The sequence below is a fragment of the Numida meleagris genome, chromosome 6 (assembly GCF_002078875.1).
Source record: "Numida meleagris isolate 19003 breed g44 Domestic line chromosome 6, NumMel1.0, whole genome shotgun sequence".
Taxonomy (NCBI): Eukaryota; Metazoa; Chordata; class Aves; order Galliformes; family Numididae; genus Numida; species Numida meleagris.
In genome coordinates, this window is record NC_034414.1 from 8041312 (window position 1) to 8061611 (window position 20300).

General features: G+C 39.3%; 1 protein-coding gene across 8 annotated transcripts in view; it reads right to left on the reverse strand.

Annotated features, from left to right (window-relative positions):
• MICAL2 (microtubule associated monooxygenase, calponin and LIM domain containing 2) overlaps positions 1–20300 on the reverse strand; it is a 124665-nt gene that overhangs the window by 62194 nt on the left and 42171 nt on the right. For 5 of the 8 annotated variants that reach the window (XM_021400972.1, XM_021400970.1, XM_021400977.1 and 2 more), the window contains exons 6-17: positions 18414–18569; positions 17229–17329; positions 15317–15574; positions 14398–14513; positions 12799–12925; positions 12496–12586; positions 12258–12405; positions 9803–10002; positions 9193–9305; positions 4634–4705; positions 3935–4084; positions 1967–2071 (exon numbers count right to left, since the gene is read on the reverse strand). In XM_021400972.1, the coding sequence (XP_021256647.1) occupies positions 1967–2071; positions 3935–4084; positions 4634–4705; positions 9193–9305; positions 9803–10002; positions 12258–12405; positions 12496–12586; positions 12799–12925; positions 14398–14513; positions 15317–15574; positions 17229–17329; positions 18414–18569 (1637 nt within the window). The remainder of the gene's footprint in view (positions 1–1966; positions 2072–3934; positions 4085–4633; positions 4706–9192; positions 9306–9802; positions 10003–12257; positions 12406–12495; positions 12587–12798; positions 12926–14397; positions 14514–15316; positions 15575–17228; positions 17330–18413; positions 18570–20300) is intronic. The other 3 variants (XM_021400973.1, XM_021400975.1, XM_021400976.1) reach the window with 1 other exon arrangement.

A 20300-nucleotide genomic window follows, 5' to 3' on the forward strand; every position in this document is an offset into this window, starting at 1 on the left:
AGCATATTCAGTTTTTAAAGATGCTTCCGAAAGCATGGCACAGTCATGCATGGAACTAGAAATGAAATGCTCTCCTGGATCTCACAGCACTCTCTCCACACTATTTATTGCACATCTACTGCTTGTGCCCATGCACAGAAATACATCAGTGCTACTTATGAAAGTGTTGACATACTCCTTTAAGTTTATCCCAGTTTTTAATGAATAACCCCACACAGCATCAGCAGAGAAGAACATGACAACGTGTCTCCTTATAGTTTTGTTTTTTCTTTTAGTCAAGTTCTTTTTTAGCATCGCATCTGCCTGAAACTAGTGAATCAACTTGTAAAAATAGCAGCACTAGTCCTTGGCATAATGCTAGATCTAACATGACATGACACAAGACGTAATGTTTTCCTGATCTGAAGCATTTTGCGACAAGCTCAGAATGAGTCTCTGATTTTTGAACTTCAATTACTTCAAAAGCTCTTTCATATGAACTCAACCAGTTCAGCTTTGTCAAATTCAGTCTTAAAAATTACTTTCCAGTTGGTCTTTTCATGATAGTTTTCTACTTCATCCCATCTGTCCAATTCAAATAAGTACAAAAACTCTCCAAACTTCTCAGAATTAAAATTAAAAAATGACAATCCCAACCAGTTTCAGTGTGCTTACAATATTACAAAACAGCACATCTGCCATAAAAATAATCGATTCTCGTTTATGAATATGCATTTTTCTTCATGCTGCCCTGAACAATGTCAGCGCAATTCAGATCTCATTTTGCTGCAGACTACTCTTGGAAGATCACTACAGAATATTTACTAACATTGAAAATTCTAACACAAAGTGAGTATCAATACTATTTGATACAAGATTGCTTGCACTGGAAACGCTAAGAGGAAAAATTAAACAAAGTTGTCATGGTTTTATGATTTTCTGTTATTGGTATTCCACATCATAACATCGTGTAGCGTATGTACCTTGTTCTCAGAAGAAAAGAACTACTACATTCCCCAGGGGACTTTGCTCCCTTGTTACCATTTTCCAGTCAGAGGGAAAGATAAAAAACTTGCAGATCACGAGACCTTGCTCTCTTTCCGCCCGTCTCTCGTCCTGGCAGCATCTCTCTCCCCAGCCGTCTCACCATCGGTATTAAAGCCTACCTTAACTTTGGACACTCTCTCTCATTGTATTGGATTTATCAGCTTAAATTGTAATTATATTGAATTGTATTGTGTTATTCTGCATTCCGATATCTTATTCAGTAAAGTAGTTTGTTTCTCCTCAGATTGTTGCTGCTGTTTTGCTCTCAGGCTCATCTCCTTACCCTTTTTCCCTTTTCCCTTTCTCGGGGGTGGGTCCATGGGTCCCCTGCCCCATTCGTCAAGGAATCGAGCTGAACGCCCATAAACCGTTGACACAAGTACTCAAAAATTTCACCCTATGTATATCATGCTACAGAAGAGCTTCCAGCAGTATTTCTCACAAGTTCTACTTAAAGAGGTAAAAAACCTGGTCATTAAAATCAGATTTTCAATGCTCAAGCCTTTGTCTTAGATATGCTGCCAGTTTTCTCAGAGTTGCAAACTCCCTTTGCCCCATTACAAACAGCACAAAGCATCACATACACACACAGAATTTTTTCAACTACTGCTGTGCTTTTCTTACATGCTAAATGCAGATAAGCAATGATAGCTATACAGTTTGAACTCTAGATGTGATGATACATAAATCAAGACCTATAGGTTTTCCGAGTTCTTTCCATGCAGTTACTGATTCTTTCCAATAGTTTTCTCACCTGGTCAAGCAGGTCTAAAAAAAGCACTGAACTTTATGGTAGTTTTCACAAGCCTAAGCTATCTGTTAACTCTGCAGGTTACATCTAAATATAATTTTATGTATTTTGTGGTTACACAAATACAGCAAGTCCCCAGCAGAAAGAGAAACAGCACGCTTGTAACGTGTTACCCATGTGAGTTCCTACCTGCCTTTTTGGTTGAGGTGGAAGAAGACTTGGATCCTTAGGTTGAGCAAAGCGAGGATTAACAGGAGAGTCAGAAGAGAGCTGTGCTGGTCTATTTATTTGCTCCTTGTACAGCATTTTTAAATTATAAAGACAGAGTAGAAAAAAGAGGAAGATAGTAAATAGGATTCCAAGATATTGTGAAGAAGAAAGAAACAAAAGTTGTTTTTAAAGAGATACTACTACAGAGTTTCATCAACATGTTTTGCAAATGTTTGTCCCCAACACATTTTATTTATCTTTCTACTATCAAAGATGTAGTTAAAATTCAAAATATTCAGCATTCTCCAAGGGAGGTTATGATCTAAATGAAATCACAGAATCATAGAATCATCAAGGTTGGAAAAGTCCTCCAAGATCATCCAGTCCAACTGTCCATCTATCAGCAATATTTCCCACTAAACCATGTCCCTCAGTACAACATCTAAGCGTTTCTTGAACACCTCCAGGATCAGTGACTCCACCATCTCCCTGGGCAGCCCATTCCAGTGCCTGACCAATCTTTCAGAGAGGAATTATTTCCTAATGTCCAACCTTAATCTCCCTTGGTGCAACTTGAGGCCATTCCCTCTAGTCCTATCACTAGCTACATGGGAGAAGAGGCTGACCCCCACTTTGTCACAGCCTCCCTTCAGGTACTTGTAGAGAGTGATAAGGTCACATCTGAGCCTCCTTTTCGCCAGACTGAACAATCCCAGCTCCCTCAGCCACTCCTCATAAGACTTGTGCTCCAGACCCCTCACAGCTTCACTGCCCTTCTCTGAACATACTCCATGGCCTTGATGTCTTTCTTGTAGTGAGTGGGCCAAAACTGAACACAGTACTTGAGGTGCGGCCTCACCAGTGCTGAGTTCAGAGGGATGATCACTTCTCTGCTCCTGCTGACAATGCTATTTCTGATACAAGCCAGGATGCAATTGGCCTTGGCCACCTGGACACAGTGCTGGCTCATGTTCAGCCAAGCACCAACCAATACCCCCAGGCCCATTTCCTGTACACAGTCTTCCAGCCACTCTGTCCCAAGCCTGTAGTGCTAACCTTGGGTAAATGCATCAAGGCTTCCTTGAACATAGACAAGAAAAGCTCTGTACAGATATCATAAATCTCAGGGCACTGACATGTAGCTGGGAAGAATGCAAACAGTAGTGGTTGACTATCAAAGTCACTTGACCACTGTGAAGACTACACCTCCTGAAGACTTAAATATTTAAATTAACAAATAAATACATGCACAAAATTAAGAAAGCTACGACCCTTGACAGCTCTTGGACACCTTGTGTATCCTTCCTTCAGACTTTTTTAGGTAACAGATTTGAATTCAGCTGATTCACCAAGCCGTCTTGCTGACTTAAGTATGCTTTTGAGATTGTCATCGTTACCTTGAAAGCCTGGGATTATTTGCTGGGATTACAGCATTTATGCAAATACTGTGAAACATTCAAATATATTCTACTATGCCTTCTTCAGCAATGGAAAAGAAAGCTGCACACATCTTTCAGAAAGAATAGGTTCCCTTCTTAATCTTTCTATAAATTGTTCACAAAGATTCCACTGATATTTAGTGCTCTCTACTCACAAAATACAGGCAATAAGTTCTGCTGTGATACCATACACAGCCCAAGAGACTCCTATACAAATTAAATTCCTACAGACTGCTGTACAGGAGATTTCCAGACTCTGAAATTCTACTACATGATATTAATATTAAAACACAATGATCAATCTCCATATTACTTACTCATATTTATTCCCTAATTATTAAGAGGAATACCCTTTAATTTGCATAAAGAAATTAAAACATGAAAGAAATTAAATCCACTTCAAACATCCAACACATCCGCTTTTTTCCCCTTGAAATCTGCACCACACTCATACGGAGGGACTATTGTTTAATTTCAGAGGTGACTTTGATGTTCATCTATGACCTACCTGCCTCCGAAAAATCGTATTTGAAGCATTCTCTTCAAACTTTGCCAACAGTTGAGTCGCCATTGATTTAACTTTATTCTGGTTCATTCCTTCTCTGCCATCATTCTGATCTTTCCCAACACTTGTCCCTTGGCTTGAAAATCCAGAGGCCTGCAATAAAAGAACTAATTGTTTTTCTCAAGTTCACTAATGACACTAATGAAGGGAGAAAATAACATCCTAACCAGCAAAGAATCTAAAGCATCTTGACAGTGACACTGTTTAGCATGCAAAATTCCCAGAGGGCAGTAAATAGGGAACATGAATCAGCATTGGTGATCACAAAGCAGAGTCACAAAGGTTATTAATCTGAGAGAGAGGGCAGTAACCAAGCTACAACACAAACTCTTCAAACACAGACAAAAATAGTTTAAGTAACTGAATTGCAAAACGGAAAAAAAACCTATACATTAATATTCTAGTGTCAGAAAGAAAATGAACTAGTGTGACTGATTTAAAGCTCTAATTTCTACTGAACAATTTTAATAAAATTAGCTTCTCTTCAGTGCACAGAACAACGAATTCAAAGTTTTGGCATGACGGGGTTTTTGTTCCCACCAAGCGTAAGAGGCCATGCCCCACTCTTCTAACTCCACCTGCCTCCTCAGTTCTGGCACTTATCAACGAGCTGGATAGGTGCTGACACTGCTTAACACCAACCTCCTCAAAGACACCAAAAAGACCTTTGCGACGTCTTTTGTTAGTCTCATTTTCTTCTGTTTTCCCTTCAACCTGAAAGCCAAAACAAAATATCTGGATTACTACAGAAATTATGAAATTTACCTAATCCATTCCTCCCACATTAGCTTCCATTACCAGGTAAGTGTGATCTGACCTCTGTTAAATAACATGATCAGGGGCGCAGTGCCAGCACAGCACTCATTAGCACCCCCCTCCAGCTCAGGAGGATCATTGCACACATGAGAAGTCCTGCTGGCAGTAATCATGTGTTTATCAGCAGCACAGTAGCCCCTGACTGGGAGCTCTTACTCAACTCTGATGGGGAAAATGTATAAACCTTGTTCAACATGGGACCTGCAACTCTTCATTTACCTGCTTCCTTCAGTACTAATGAGTTTGTAATTCACAAAGCACTAGCACAGTCTTCAAGAAAAGGGCATTAGAGCATCAGTTATTCTGTGAATTTTAATCTAGATTACACTGGTTTCCAGATTAACAGCACAATCCAAGGCAACTCTTCCACTACAGATCTCCATCTCTTTCAGCCTAGACATCCATATACAGAACATGCATTCATGGTGCAGATATATCCCTTTCTTTTCACAGAGTCATTTGAGTTGGAAGCATCCCTTAAAGATCATCTAGTCCAACTCCCCTGCAATGAAAAGGGAGATCTACAGCTTGATCAGGTTGCTCAGAGCCCCACCCAGCCTGACCTTGAATATCTGCAGGGACAGAATATCCACCACCTCTCTGGGCAACCTGTTTCAGTGGTTTACTCCCCTTACTGTAAAAAAAACATTTTTCTTATATTCAGTTTAAGTCTCCACTCTTTTAGTTTGAGACCATTTCCCCTTCTCCTATCACAACAGACTCTGATAAAGAGTCTGTCCCCTTCTTTCTTTTAGCTCCTCTTTAGATACTGAAAGGTTGCTATCAGGTCTCCTCAGAGCCTTCTCTTCTCCAGCCCGAGCAATTATTGTCTGCCTCTTTCTCCCTTGCAGAGTTCACCTTCCCCATTATGGACTTACACAGTAGTACTTAAGCAACCAAACTGCCTACTTTGTTCTCAAGCTATGCATGTACTCAGTTATTTTACTGGAGATTACACAAACAGTATTTCATGCCTCAGTTTGCTCAAGTTTGTGAAATAGTTATCAATTAAACATTTGTATCATTTCTTATTGAATGGCACAATTCACATAGTCAGGTTATGGAGAGTTTTTTTTTGCCTTGTAAACATCATGTTTGGTTGCATTTTATGAACAATAAACTGTATTCCATTTATTTGTATTTGCCTACACTGTAACTCACAGATTGCTCATCCAATTTGGAGAAAGAAAAAAAGAATAAAGAGATGTATCAAAGAATGCAGTCTTCCTTTATATATATACCGTGTTTATAATCAGTCATTATGGAGTGAATAGAAGTAATCCCAAACAACTTCTGGGCAAAAACACCAAAAGAATCAAATGACAATATTTTGATTACTCCTTATGCTTTGGTACTTTGTCTTTCAAGCACCAGCTCTCAGTAATCCAGTTTTACAATACTTACAATCATTAGTCTACCAAGCAAGAGTGAGCAACAACGTATTCTGCATAATAATCTATACCACATAAAAGCAGAGTTTGCCTAAGCGAATGAAGCAAACAAGATGTTGCCTTTCAGAATCCACATAAAGGACTTTGTTAATGTATTTACAAAGAAGCAAAAAACAAAGCAATTTAATCGCCTAAGAAAACTCCAAGAAAGATCGTGCTCTTTGTTGCGTAAACACCTCAATTCATTTCTTAGTCTGGAATACAGGAAATCTCAAGTTCCTTTTGAGCTCTGTTGACACAGGAAGAAAAATGGGAAACACTACTCAGTCTAGCCCAACGCTGCCAGGACAGCAACCGTCATGCCAGCTCCAGACTCCACTTCCTGGTCTCTCACCAACTGTGTCCAGGTAAAGATCCCCTGTCTAGCCAAGTAAAAGGACAAATTGGATGGTACAGAGCTCAGAAAGAGATATTACGGTGCTCCAGATGGTTTCTGATTTGTGATACGTAAGTGTTCTCCTCCCGTCATATCTGGATAATGCTCAACATTACTTTGCACAGGGGGAAGAGCCACAAAACTGAAGACACAGCCAAACTAACTCAAGCAGTTACCCTCCAAGGAGTCCCATTTCCTTGCCAGCTAGCTTCCCACTCTACAAGTCTTTGCAAACTTCTGTCCCAGTCTCAGCAACGTATTTCTTGTTAAGCTGACAAGGCTGTAAAGCCTCATATAAAGTAAATGCTCCTGACAGTCTCACTCCTCAAGCTGATTTGCAAAATATCACTTCCCCTTCTCTGTTCAAACAAGCCCCTATGGTGTGAAACTGAAGGGGCCCATCAAGCAAATCACCTCATGCTTTAATGTAGTGCCAAGAAACTCACCTCCTGTTAGACAGAAGGCATGTTTCATGATGAGAGGTTAGTCAGAGGTCTGTATGCCTTGGTAATGGAAAGGTTTCCCCACTACTACTACTATTTACTTCTGCAAATAACTCAGAGAAAAATAATAATGTTGTGGTCAGGAGAAAAAAAGCTTTTCTTCTAAAGATGTCACCCACAAGAAAATGCAATGTTTATTTTGTCTGTTTACTTTCTCAGTGCTTAGTTAGATGGGAAAAATGCCACTTTGTTTTGTCTATATGCGGGTGTCAGGGAAAAGTTATTTCCTAACAAGGATATATGAGCTTACCAGACAGCTGACTGTCCACGGGTTTTGAAAATATGTTTGTGGATGGAAAACATTTCAGACATAAGTAACTCTAGGAAATATCTGGAAATTCTGATGTAGTTTTTCAGGCAACCAAAAAGAACAAAACAAAACAAAACAATCCACATCTCTACCACAGCTGAGAAGGTAAGATAGCAAGAAATGTTAAACGAAACATATTAAAAACATTGAGGCATGTAGTTAATGCACATACACCTGAATTAAGGACACCACACTCTTTTAAAAAAGAGTAGAAAAACTGTACTTCTGCAGGCAAAACTTGGCAAACACTGCATAGGGTGTAAATGAAACAATGAAGTTAAGTATTAAGGAGGTCTGTAAAAACAAACAAAAAAAGCAACTTATATTTCTGTCTAGCCCAGGAAACTCTAAACTTGGAACAGTTTTGCATTAATCTGTATTTCAGAAACACAAGTTAAACTCATTCTGGTGGAGGAGTACACGCTGCTGTCTAACTAGTGCTGGTTAATTTTAGCGAGACACTGCTGCCTCTGAGGCAGGTTTTGCAGACACTCCCCATTTAAAATGAAGTTACATTCGGCTGTGAAAGCAAAGCTCCTCCTCAAGGTCTTCTTCAGCAGAAGACCAAGTTAATGAATAAGCAGAGGGTGAAACAGCTTATTACAGAATAATTTCATTACAGTAACTTCTAATTTAAAACTTTTGAAGTTATAATCCATTCAGAAATACAAAAGACAATACTCGCACTGCACACAATCTTATGTCAGACAGTATTAACTCAGGTCTCCGTACCTCTTCAAAGCACTGTAGTCTTTAATTGCAACATGTACAGGCATGGATGCATTTCATACCAGGACATAAACAGCGCATGTCATTAAGTTTTCATTAGTAAGTGACACAGAGAGAAAAGTACATGGGTATGTCCGAACAGATCACTATCTCGGGGTCATGTTAGTTAAACTGTCTACTGTTTGTCACCCTTGCAGGCTTTAGTATCTAGAGGGGTGTGAAGGGCTTGCCTCCAGAGCCTTGACAGAACCTACCAACTGCTCAAAAAAGCTTCTAAGTCTTCTTATACCGCTGATTATTTGAACAAATATATAACATTATAGATATCTATTTGAACTTAGGAATATAAAGCTACCATACTATTTTTCTTGGAGTAATAGTCACGCCTAGCAAAATCTCAGACTTTCCCATTAAAAGAAAAGAAAACAAAAACAAAATCACCACAAAACAACAACAACAAAAGAAAACAATGAAACAACAAAACGTGGCATGTAGCACTGCACCAAACTTCTTAAAAATACCATTAGGAAATTTTCTAAAAGAAAGCATAAGAGACAATGCAGGTAACACAGCCAAGAACTCCAACATTTCAAGTTGATAACCACAACTTAGGAACACACCGAATAAAACATCTTCCTCCCCTACCATTTATCCACGCTGAAGAAGACTGACATGGAGAATGGATATGAAATCGCCTGAAGTACACACAAATTCTCACCAAGATGAGGATATTTGCATTTACAGAGAATGCTTAACTGGGTTTATTGATGCTTCAGCCATTTGACAGTGACAAAGCTTCAGTTTTATCATTACAAACATCGTAACGATTCAGCGTTCATGTGTGTTAATTATGTTCACTCTGAAAGCTTACTTTACTTTTCTAATATGCACACAAATCTTCTACTGGTCATTCAATATTGCAGTATACAAAAAAATCCTTATTTATGAGCCCAGAAATTAATTTTCCACTTTTAAAAGACAAAGATTTATAAAGCAAACCATCCTTCACAGCTTACCTTTGGCACTCTCTTTCTTGGTAAAGTTAAGTTGATGTAATTATTAAAGATGAAGTTTGATGATTTTGCTGAACAAAGATCATTACTTTCTCCATTCTGCTTATCCCCAGCATCTGATAAAAAAAAAAAAAAGACTGAAGTATACTTCTTCAAATTTCTTTTTGAAATAGTTTGTCAAAACCATTATGTTTCAGTTGAATAGAGATAAGAATTATGTATGAGAAACTCAGGCTAATAAAAACAAACGCTTACAATACAGGGGTAAGGTTTTAATGAATAGAAAACCCAAGGAACGAACATGACTTAGGCACTCATCCTTAACAGAGAATGATTCTTAATGACCTGATATACCAGCTTAGTGATTTCAAGCTGCAGATATCCAACTGTTTCTGTTCTCTGAAACCATCAAGGACCTGCAAAACCTTGGTGCCCCATCATGTTCTTCCCCCTTTCCTTTTCTAAGCACAAAGTAATTACTGCAGACACAACTGTGTGCCAGAACGGCTCAGCTGGGAAATGGCTGCTGGCTCAGAAGCTTGTGAGCAGCCTAGACGAAGTTCTCCCGTTTACCAAACTTGGGAGAACGAGGAACAGTCTGGATTCAGCTTACCTACTGTCCTCAGAGGTGTGCCCCTGAACAGCTCGTAAAATTTGGAGAGGTACATGACCATGCTGAGCTTGTCAGGCTCCTCGGCTGACCCCACCTCCTTCCCTGTGGTCATAGGGGGGATCCCGAATTCCCGCTCAGCAACATCAAATGCTAGTTGGTTGTTTTTGACAACGTCCTCTTCGTTCAGAGCATCGAAGTCTCTGTGAGGGAGAATGTACTGGCATTAGTAGCAGTTTGCTCTCCATACCGCATGGAAACACAACAGGATTCCCTTGTAAATCAGAGGGGTGCAGGACAAGAATGTGAGAGAAGGCATGGCCATTTTACCATGTCCAAGCTAAGAAGGTTATGCAATGCCAAAGGTAAGATTACAAGTCCTGTTATTACAAAGCCTAGCTGTGCCAGAAGTGTCGTTTAAAAAAGTGTTTCACTGGACAGGATTTTGATGCAGTCCCACAAAAAATGACTCCCTTATTTATTAAGAAATGCAATTTCTCATTAGTGCTAGGAAATCTCTTTACTCTCCAAATGCAACTGGGCTACTACAGATTTCACCTGTTAGCAACTAGCTCTTTAGTTTTGATTAGATCTATGGAGCATCAAAGCCACGAGGAGTAAATTTAGGCGAGTATTTTAGGAAACAAACATGTTAGATGTGTGCATGCACACATGCAGATGCACTGCATTTCTCTTTAAGGTGTTTACATGCACAGTTTGAATGAGGAGCTCCTGCTCACATCACAATCAGATTTATTAGTGCACTAAATAAGAATATCACACATTTGGAACTGCACAACCATTCTCTAATTCATTTTCTATGAGACTTATTCTAAGACTCCAATCCCTTGAACAACTTCCAAAATTCATTATTAAAATAAATGAGAGTAAGTTACAAAGCTCCAGGCAGGGTAGTTTCTTTCTCCTCATAAAGAATGTGAGCTTTTGAACCCAAAAGAATTTCTCTCTCCTCTCAACACCCATTTCTGGAGCCAGGGAGTGCACACAGCCCTCTGCCCAAGCCCTGCCTACAACCTGCAGGCAGCCAAGCAGCTGCCTCACTGGCCTGCCCAACTCTCATCTGGCCATGTCCTTCCTTCAGCAGCTGAATTTAGCAGAAAAAGCCAACAAGATCTGAACATGTGAACAGATAGCAAGACACCTGTTAGCTCAGAAGAAAAATATTTCAGCTTTCTAGAGAGCAGTGCTTAAGAGATATACTTCCCACACACAGCAGTGATGACTTTGATTTCTACTCTCTCCTGTGGCAAGAAAACCATCCATAATCATCTGCCACACTCATTCCACCTCCTCCTCTTTTTTAAATTTTTATTTATTTAACAACTAACTTAATGCAAAAATAAAAAAAATAAAAAAAAAACCCACCAAAAAAACCTCACCCCAAACAATCCATCAACCTTTTTCTTAGAATGTGCAGCGTTAGCTGTTCCTCTGATAAAGCTATACAAGCAAGTACCATGGGCATCATTCCTATTTTTTTCCAAATTATCACACCACATGAAAAAGACAACTCTTTATCCACAATAAAGGGAGGCTGACAATAATTCACTCACAACTCCTAAGTTTGTGGGTGACTAATCTGTGTGGAAAGGCAAGAGAAAGGAGCCACTGCATTTTGGAGACTTGGGAGAGGGCAGAAGAGTCACCCCAACATAGATGTCAACAAGCAGATCCAGTAATCCTCTGCCAGCAATGGCCATTCCTGCCCTCTGTTATGCACCAACCGCCTTGTCTCTAACTGAGGAACCTTTTAAAATATTCATATATAACAAGTCAAGCCTCATAGGGTGAGGACCCCAGACACACCGTAAAAATGGGGATGCTGGCATACAATCAATCCCCAGAACAGGTAACCTTCAAGGGCCGGCCCTTATTGCAGAGGCCACGTGCCAGGACACTGGATAAAGAGCCGTGCAAGGCTGCCATCTCCCACAGCACCTCTGTGGCCCAGGGTTTGCCTAGACTACTATAGTGGTAACCACTACAGCAGGCAGAGGACAGCTCATTTAAGACTGAACCGACTACTTTTCTAACTCCTGACAGTACCATTATGACTGTGGTTTTAAACATACCCTAAAAACCTGTCTCCAGGGACTTGGGAATACAACTCTCACGTTCTCCAAGCACTGCAATTTTCATTTTAAATAACCGTGTGAATCCCACGAACATAATCACAAGTCATAAGGTTCAAAGCCTTCCTAGCTCTTTGAAAGCATATGTATTTCATTTTAAGTGGCATGCAAGGACATGCAGGGAAATAAAAAAGCAAAACAAAAACAACCCCACTCCCCTGCCCCCCAAAACCAGGCCACAGTGTGCATCTTCTTGCAAAAACAAACAACAGAAGGGAACTGTGGTCTATCAGTGCCCTGTCTGCTCTTACGCTATACTTTGGTGAATACGTATCCTATGCCTAAAATCTACAGATGTCACTTACATGAGGTCAGGTCTGAAGCGATGGATAATTGCACACAATGCAAGGCCGCTTTTCCAGGAGGTAGTCAGGTCTGTGATGTTAACATTACGGTAACCTTCTGTCTGTTTCTGACACCAGGTCAAGAGTTTGTTAGGTCGAATATCTGACTCTGCAGTTCATGAAGAGCAAATATTTCAATCATTTTTTGTACGCTCAGAAAGCTTCAAATATTTAGCTACAAACATGAGATATCACATACCACGTCTTGAGAGATTCACTGATCTTCTAATGGAGCTTGCTCTTTCGAGAGAACATTGCTGTAACTCATTGGTAACATATAATTGTCTCACCTACAAGTTAAAATCATTTGTTACACAATGTTAGAATCGCTTGAAAGGGAAAAAAAAATTCTTTCTAGGTTAACTTTATCAACAGCTGGATCTAGACTAAGGAGTCTCCTGAAGATTTTGTTCATGCACTACTTGTGGCCATTTGTGGACAAAAGAAACCCCACAAAAATAACAACCACGTGTGATTTCACAAGCAAGTCTTAAGTACTGACCTGGTGAGGTCGAACACAGCTTGAGTTCAAGTTCGGGTACCTCGTTCCTGGGTCAATGGTATACTGGTCAAAGTTCTTGTTAATATTTTCAGGGGTAGTCTGAGGCAAGAGTCGATAAATACTCTCTCTTACAAAGAAAAAATAAAGTAAAATATATTGATTATAACATATTCATTATATAAAAAGATATATACTTCTTTGTAGTTACCCACATCTTTATTTTGATTCTGCCAAGACAAGTGTTATACACTAACTGCATAATACATCCATCCCATTTCTTATCTCCACTCAGCAGGAAAAGGACGCCAGACAGAAAAAGGTCAACAAAAAGACAGACTCCTAGAACTTATGTCCATGTTTTCCTGAGGCAAGAAAAGAGCAAGAAGAACTTAAAAAAAAAAAAAAAAAAAAAAGGAGGTTACATCATACAGTCATCTGGTTTTGCTTTAACCTCCACCCAAGGAGTAACTTCTTTGCCACATAACAGCACGAAAACCCGTCATTCTGTATTCCTGTAACCACTGCAGCCTTTTTTATTATGCTGTTCAATTTTCCACTGGGGACTATGAAGTGTTTGAGTCATCACACACGCTTCTATCTTAAAAATCCTCAAAGCACCGTAGTTTGTAATGCTCCTACTTGCATTACCACAGCCGTGACTATTTCTATAGTCTATCCGGCCCTAAAAGAACCTGGGCAGCTGCAGGAGAGCAGGTCAGCTGCTGTCAGCACCCAAATCAGCAGCTTCAACCATCAGACCATTGCCACACCAGGATTACTGGTGTAGTTAACAACAGGTTTTTGCTCTGATCAAAAAGTCATTACACAGAGAAGCTTGTGATTCAGCACTATAGCAATTCATCTCTGCACACATTTATCAGCCTAAATAGAGAGGGCAGTCAATCTACTAAGCCAAAATGCAAAGTTAAAATCACAGATACTAATAATGAAAGCTGTTGGTTTTAAAGTATTTGTTTACACTTGTTTCAGTAATGAACACCTTTTTGTTATTGAAATTTAAAATAGAAAAACAACAACAAACAAAACAGGTGCTGAGATGCTTTGAGAGTTACTTTCTACAAGCTCATAGGATCATCATAGGATGGTTTAGGTTGGAAAAGACCTTCAAGAAGACGGAGCTCCAGCACCCCTGACATGGGCAGGGTTGCCATCCACTAAGATCAGGCTGCCCAGGGCTCCATCCAGTTTGGCCTTGAACACCTCCAGGGGTGAGGCATTCACAACTTCTCTGGGCAACTTGTAGTTGTTAAACTTCAGATTTAAGGATAACTTTATTATCTTTGATTTTTCCCACTCAAAGATTATACTTAATTCTAGTCATTCATAACTTAAATTAGTGATTTAAACCTGTCATACAAGTTGCTGGATCTCTGAATCAGTGTACAGAAGCTTGCAAAGCAACAGCCTACTGCCACTGTAAGCTGTTTAGTAACCTAAAAGAATGGCTAATTGCAACCCAATGCCATTTCAAGGAAACAAAATTTTTATTCAGTTGGCATTTTATCTTCCACTGCTTTCTACCAACACTGCAACTCCTTAAAACACTCTGAAAATGAAGAAGACAAAAGCAGTGCTCACCGTTCAGCAAGGATTTCTAGTGGGGGTTTTCCTTGAGCCCAGCTCCGCACCATCCAAGCAGTATCAAAAGCAGCCAGGAAGCCTCTTGCACAGCCAGTACCCATTGGCCAGAAAGGCTGTAAGAGACATTTACATTTCAACTCTTCGTATTTCTTCAGGTTTTATTACAGAATTAACTTGCTGTGTGAATTTGGAGTCTAGGGTTTCATACTGTCTTAGAAAAGCAGCCTGGAAAGAGTTAAAATACAACCTAGCCAACTCTTAACAGTTTTTAGAGGTTTCTCTAAGTCTATAATGAAGAAGACGGTGCTTTCGCTTTTTTTTTTTTTGGTAACTTATACATTGAAAACGTGGTTTCTTAACCTCAAGGAGTAAGGAAAAAAAAGACTCAGAATAGTCAAGAATCAATCAGTTAAAATAAAAAAAGTGGTTTGGCTGGATATGGGGGAGTGGCTCTCCTAGTTTTCATTTGGACTAGTCTTTACAAACACTTCAGGTCTGATGAAAAATAATAATAATAAAATAAATAAAACAAATGTATCCATCAGCTGTAACACACACTTTTCACTTCACTAAGAAAACATACAGAAGCAAAGAGACTGCAGTAAAATTTGGACTAAGTTTTTCCCTCTGACTGAAGTCAGGAGAGTTATGCCATGCACCTAAGTTGAGGACACATACCTCACAGTTTTCAGACAGAAATATAACTTGCATAAAGGAAAACAGAATCTCAGCCACGGACTACCAGCCAAGCATTAGTTACAACATAAACTATGTCATTAAATAAATAAATAAAAAGTCTACTCCAAGGAAGGTACGCTTGTTTTAGGACATGGAAGAGAAGACAAAGTTTGCTTGAGAAAGTGGATAAAACGTCTGGATTAAGAAAAACCTATTTGGAATATAAGCCTAGATATACCTCCAGTAAACTATCTCCAACAAGTGCGACCAGGAGCTGATGTCTGTGCCTTTCTCTCACCAGAGCAGCATTCTCAGATGCATACATAGATGTAAAATCAAACATCGCTACATCTGGTTGCCCGTAGTGATTAATTGCAAAATCCAAGGAAGGCAGCTGATAGTTGGTCGCAAAGTCAGCAGCTTCTCGAGCATAGGACAGCAAATTGCTCTGGTTCACATTTTCCCCACAGAGGAGTAACTCGGTATCAACATAGTCCTGCAAGAGAGAGGGGTGCAGGATTACATACTCCATCTATTCTCTCTCAATTGGAGCCTTGCTGTCTCGTAGCATCAGAGCGGCAACGTACATCTCCTGGCATAAAGAACCAAGGGAAATTTATCATAATCTCTGGAAAGTACACAAACATAGCTTTCTTCTACTGCTGCAAACAGGAACACTCTGTGCCAATACTGAAAAGCACCTTTATCTGCAATAAAAGATTATGGAGCCTCCCAGCTCCTTGGCTATGTGTTTTCTTCGTAACTTCCATTCTATCAAAATATGTGATCATCACTCCAACTCTTTTTCCTTTGAGTGCACCCCACAAAGAAAACCAAAAGGGAGCAGAAATACCGAAGAAACAATGACATAAAATGTTAGTTTCAACCTGAAGGTTTGACTTAACAGCCAATTAAGTCAGCACATTCAAACTTGGACCACAGAAATTTCTCTCTTCTTGTCTTGATTTTACTTTTTTTTGTTTGTGTGGTGTTTTTCTTTGTCTGTTTATTTTTCCAGCCAGTCTGGTAAAGGACGTTCCCTTTACAGGTCACTCTATTTAAAGCCAAAGATTATTAATAAGGCAGTTTCTATTTACAGCTTAATCATGGATGAGACCCCTAATCACAAGGACGATGCCACAGAACGGCTATGAGCCTAGCTGTCTTTGAGCAGATTGTTCTCTTTGCTCAGATGTGAGAGGCTCAGGGAGATGACTTCCAGGCCACAGCCACAGCTTCTCTTCCTTAAATGCCCCACCCCACCTGCAGGCACCAGCCGCTTGCTCCATGGGCCACCCACCACAGTCCCATCACCTCTGAGGCAACCACCCTTCACCTCTACCACTCTGGCTGCATCCTCCAAAAAGGCTGGAAATTGTAGCATTGAGTTAAGTGGTCCCATCAGAAAGAAGTCTTCCGACAGCTCCCTACAAGCACTTCCTATGGGAAATTATACTTGACTGTTTTGGCATTGTCTTACTTTGCAAGAAAAGTTGCCTATTACTGCATTTCCAGGAAGTGACATTTAAACAGCGCCATAAGTAGTGCCAGAACACTTTCTAGAAACAAAGGAAAACAATCCCCTCGTTTTAGAGCACACACACACACAAAATAAATAAATAAAAGGAAAAGGAAAAAACATCGTCTTTCAAAAGGCCTCAAATTTCCAAGTATTTTTGAAAGTTCAGGCCCTCGCATTTATGCACTTGTTCTATCAGGTTTCATCAACTCTGGAGAATTTGCAACTTTACCTGGGTAGATTATAACACTTCCTTGTTTGCCTGATAAAGCTGGACATAGTTGTGCTAGGTTAACCTTTAAATAAATGAGGTTCTTTATTTTTTGGTGTGATGACCACACCACACATTCCCAGCTGAATGAAAATTCCATTTCAGGCAGTCTCACAATTGACAAATTTAGCAAGAATCATTTTCAGCTCTCTACAGAAACTTTGTGCTTACAGAGGAAGAACAAACAAACAAGAAAACTGACAGTCAACAGAGTAAGATCTAAGTGATCTGAGCTTTAATCAAGTGGGCACTGAAAGTCTATAAACACCTTCTATAATATGAAACAACGTTTACGCAGATGTTCACACTTATTCTGTGCCAAGTAAATGAAGTAAGGCTTTACCCAGAATTTTTACATACATTTATAATCACTCCTTTGTCCAGAAGACTCTGTTTTTTTGCTGTCATTACAAAATAATGCGTGCTATCTTTGTAGTAAACAATATTCTCCAGGTCAATTCCTGAAAGAGAATACATGTGTTACAAAGTGCAAGGCATTTTCTGCCATTTAGCAATAATACTAGACTGAGACCTACAAGTTTCTTCTTGGAATACATTCACTTTCCCACGGAAATTGGCCTTACCCAACAAGAGTTTGTCTCCACATAATTTAAAGATATTTGGCATTCTACTAAGGAATAGCCAGTTAATTACAGCCTTATTAATAGGACCTTTGACAGGACAAGGGGGAACAGTTTTAAACTAGAAGAGGGGAGATTTAGATTAGAAGTCAGGGGGGAGTTTTTCACTGACAGAGCTGGAACAGGTTACCCAGGATGGTCGTGGATGCCTCGTCCTTGGAGGTGTTCAAGGCCAGGTTGGATGGGGCTCCAGGCAGCCTGATCTAGTGACTGATTGAGTGGCTGGCAACCCTGTCCACGGCAGAGGGTTTGGAACCAGGTGATCTTTGAGGTCCCTTCCAACTCAAGCCATTCTATGATTCTATGATTAATCTTCTGGGGTGGCAAAGAGGAATCAAGGAAACAGTATGCTTTTTAGGTTGCTAGACCTCTGGCTTTGGGTCTAACTGGGAGTTTTGGTGTTGTTACAATAGCAATAACAATATCAATAATAATAAGTTAGCTGTAAGAATGGAATTGTTCCAAGGGATGCAACTATTCTGATGCTTCTTTTCATACAGATGTATTTCACAGTTTATATTCAAACATTTATGTCACTTTATCAGATCTGCACATCAAAAAGAACAAATGCCTCCTAGAAGGACAACACCTTTTTCACAGGGTTTAAGCCCTTCAGTATGTGAACAGACACAAACAAAACAAACCATGCCGTAAGGGAAATCTTTAGGCACTGAAAAAGCTCAAGTTGTTGGACATGGCTGATATATATAAACTTTTTTTAAAGTTGAGAAAAAATTTAAACACTATACCAAGCAACGATGTGGCAACACCTAAGCTAAAAAGAAAATCCCACCACATCATAAACATACATAACTTCCCTTAGCAAGATTGTGACATCATCAGCATTTTATCATTTTTTTAAATGAAATACATTCAAATTGATGCTAATAAGAATATTCTCCACCTGTTTCCTCTTTAAGGTCTTGGAAGAACTTCTGATTGAAGATGAAAGCAACACCACTAATTTCTTCTACTTTGGCTTCTGCAGTTGTATTTCTGTTTATAAAATTGGCAGTGATAGCTATAGCTAGCTTTCCACGAAACTCCTTTCTCCTAAAACCTGGTAAGCAAAGAAAATAAATAAAAACACTGAAAACTTCACATAAGAATTTGCAGGAGGGTCATCTGAAGAATACTTGGTCTAATCCAGTATTTCATCAAACAACACAATCAGCACATTCCATCTTAAATTCCCTCGAATACGAAGTCTTTTCTCCCCAGCTGCAAAAGTGGAACTGTACTGTATTCAAGATGAAGTCTCATTTTAAAAACCAACGTAGAAAAAAAGCAACCCACAGAAGTCTGAAGGGGAGCTAGGGGAAGAAGTTGAATGAGAGAAGTTAAAGATAAGGGGTGAATGAAGAAAGATAAACTGGAAAGAGTGCAGACGAATTTAAAGGAGGGAAACATTTTTAACCCGCTAAATAACAAATGTGATGTTTGTTAGATGGGCAGTAAACAGCTTATGAAAAAAATGTGCAAAATTCATTAGTCAAAAGCAGCATCTGAGAAAAAAGACACCTCTATAACAGGGCTTAGCTGCACACACTAACAACTAATGCAGTTTTTCAAAGATTCTAGGGGTTGAAAAGTATTCAGTGTCTTTACTTCTATTTCCAATGTGAGCAGTTCAACAAGCAAAGTTACTTGCATTCTCACTTCATTCTACCTTGCATCCTTTCACAAAAACGCCTGCTAAGCACCCATCTTGTAATCACATTCAGTTTTTCTGTCTGCGTATTCCCTTTATATAAGGAAATTGTGACGTAGGACAGAGATTCTTAGAATATTTTTAGCTAATTGCACACAACTTGATAGAGAATATGTGTACTTCTAATAAGAAATCAATCAGCTACGATCTTTGTCTCTGTGGTTCTTGATACATTCTCATTATTTCATTGGGATACATTTAACGTGAAAATACCAGCTTCTGTATGTAAACTATTTTCAGTGCACCAAATATTCCCTTAGATCCTGTTACAATGATAACCATCAACTGCTCAGTTGAGTCTGCAGCTGAGGTAAGAATAATTTTATTTTGCTGACACCTGACTACTTAAATGATCCTTCATAGGAGATAGCCAGAAAAGAGCGTGGAGATTTCTCTAATAGAAGACATAAGGAGTTAACTCTTAGCATATTGCATTCAACAGACATAAGAAAAAAAACCAAAACAGATCAATTATAAAGCTAACAAAAAAAAAAAAGGAAAATGGAATATTCAGTGGACTTAAATTAACATGGATATAATTAAAGCTACAAGGAAGGCATATAATTAGGTAACAAGCTTGTCCATGTGATACAGCAGCAGCTTAAGTAGTGTCTCACTAACAAAGACAGCTCAGGCAGTTTACATTCTCAGCACTGACTCAAGACCATTAAGCACTTTTTTCCCCTGTACAATAATTCATCTTTTCAAATTGTTTCCAAAGTAACTTCTTCGGAAGTCAAATCATCTTCACACAGGAATTACATCTCTGATGCCTTCATTAAATACCTGTCAGTCACCTTTTGGTCATTAGCTCAAGCATATAGGCAAGCCTATGGCACAATGGCAAAGACAATGCAATTCCTGACATGCATCTTGTCAGCCTTCTTTAAGTTAGATAATCATGCGATTACCTAACAAACACTGAAGGAAGCCCAATGGAATCATGCTATATTTTGGAGGCAAAGCAGATACAGATAGTGCTGAGAATCAGTCATGACATTTACTTATCTTTATTTTGAGCCACAACTTAACAAAAGTAGAAGATGGCACATAAAAAAAAAAAAACTTGTTTTCTCAGAC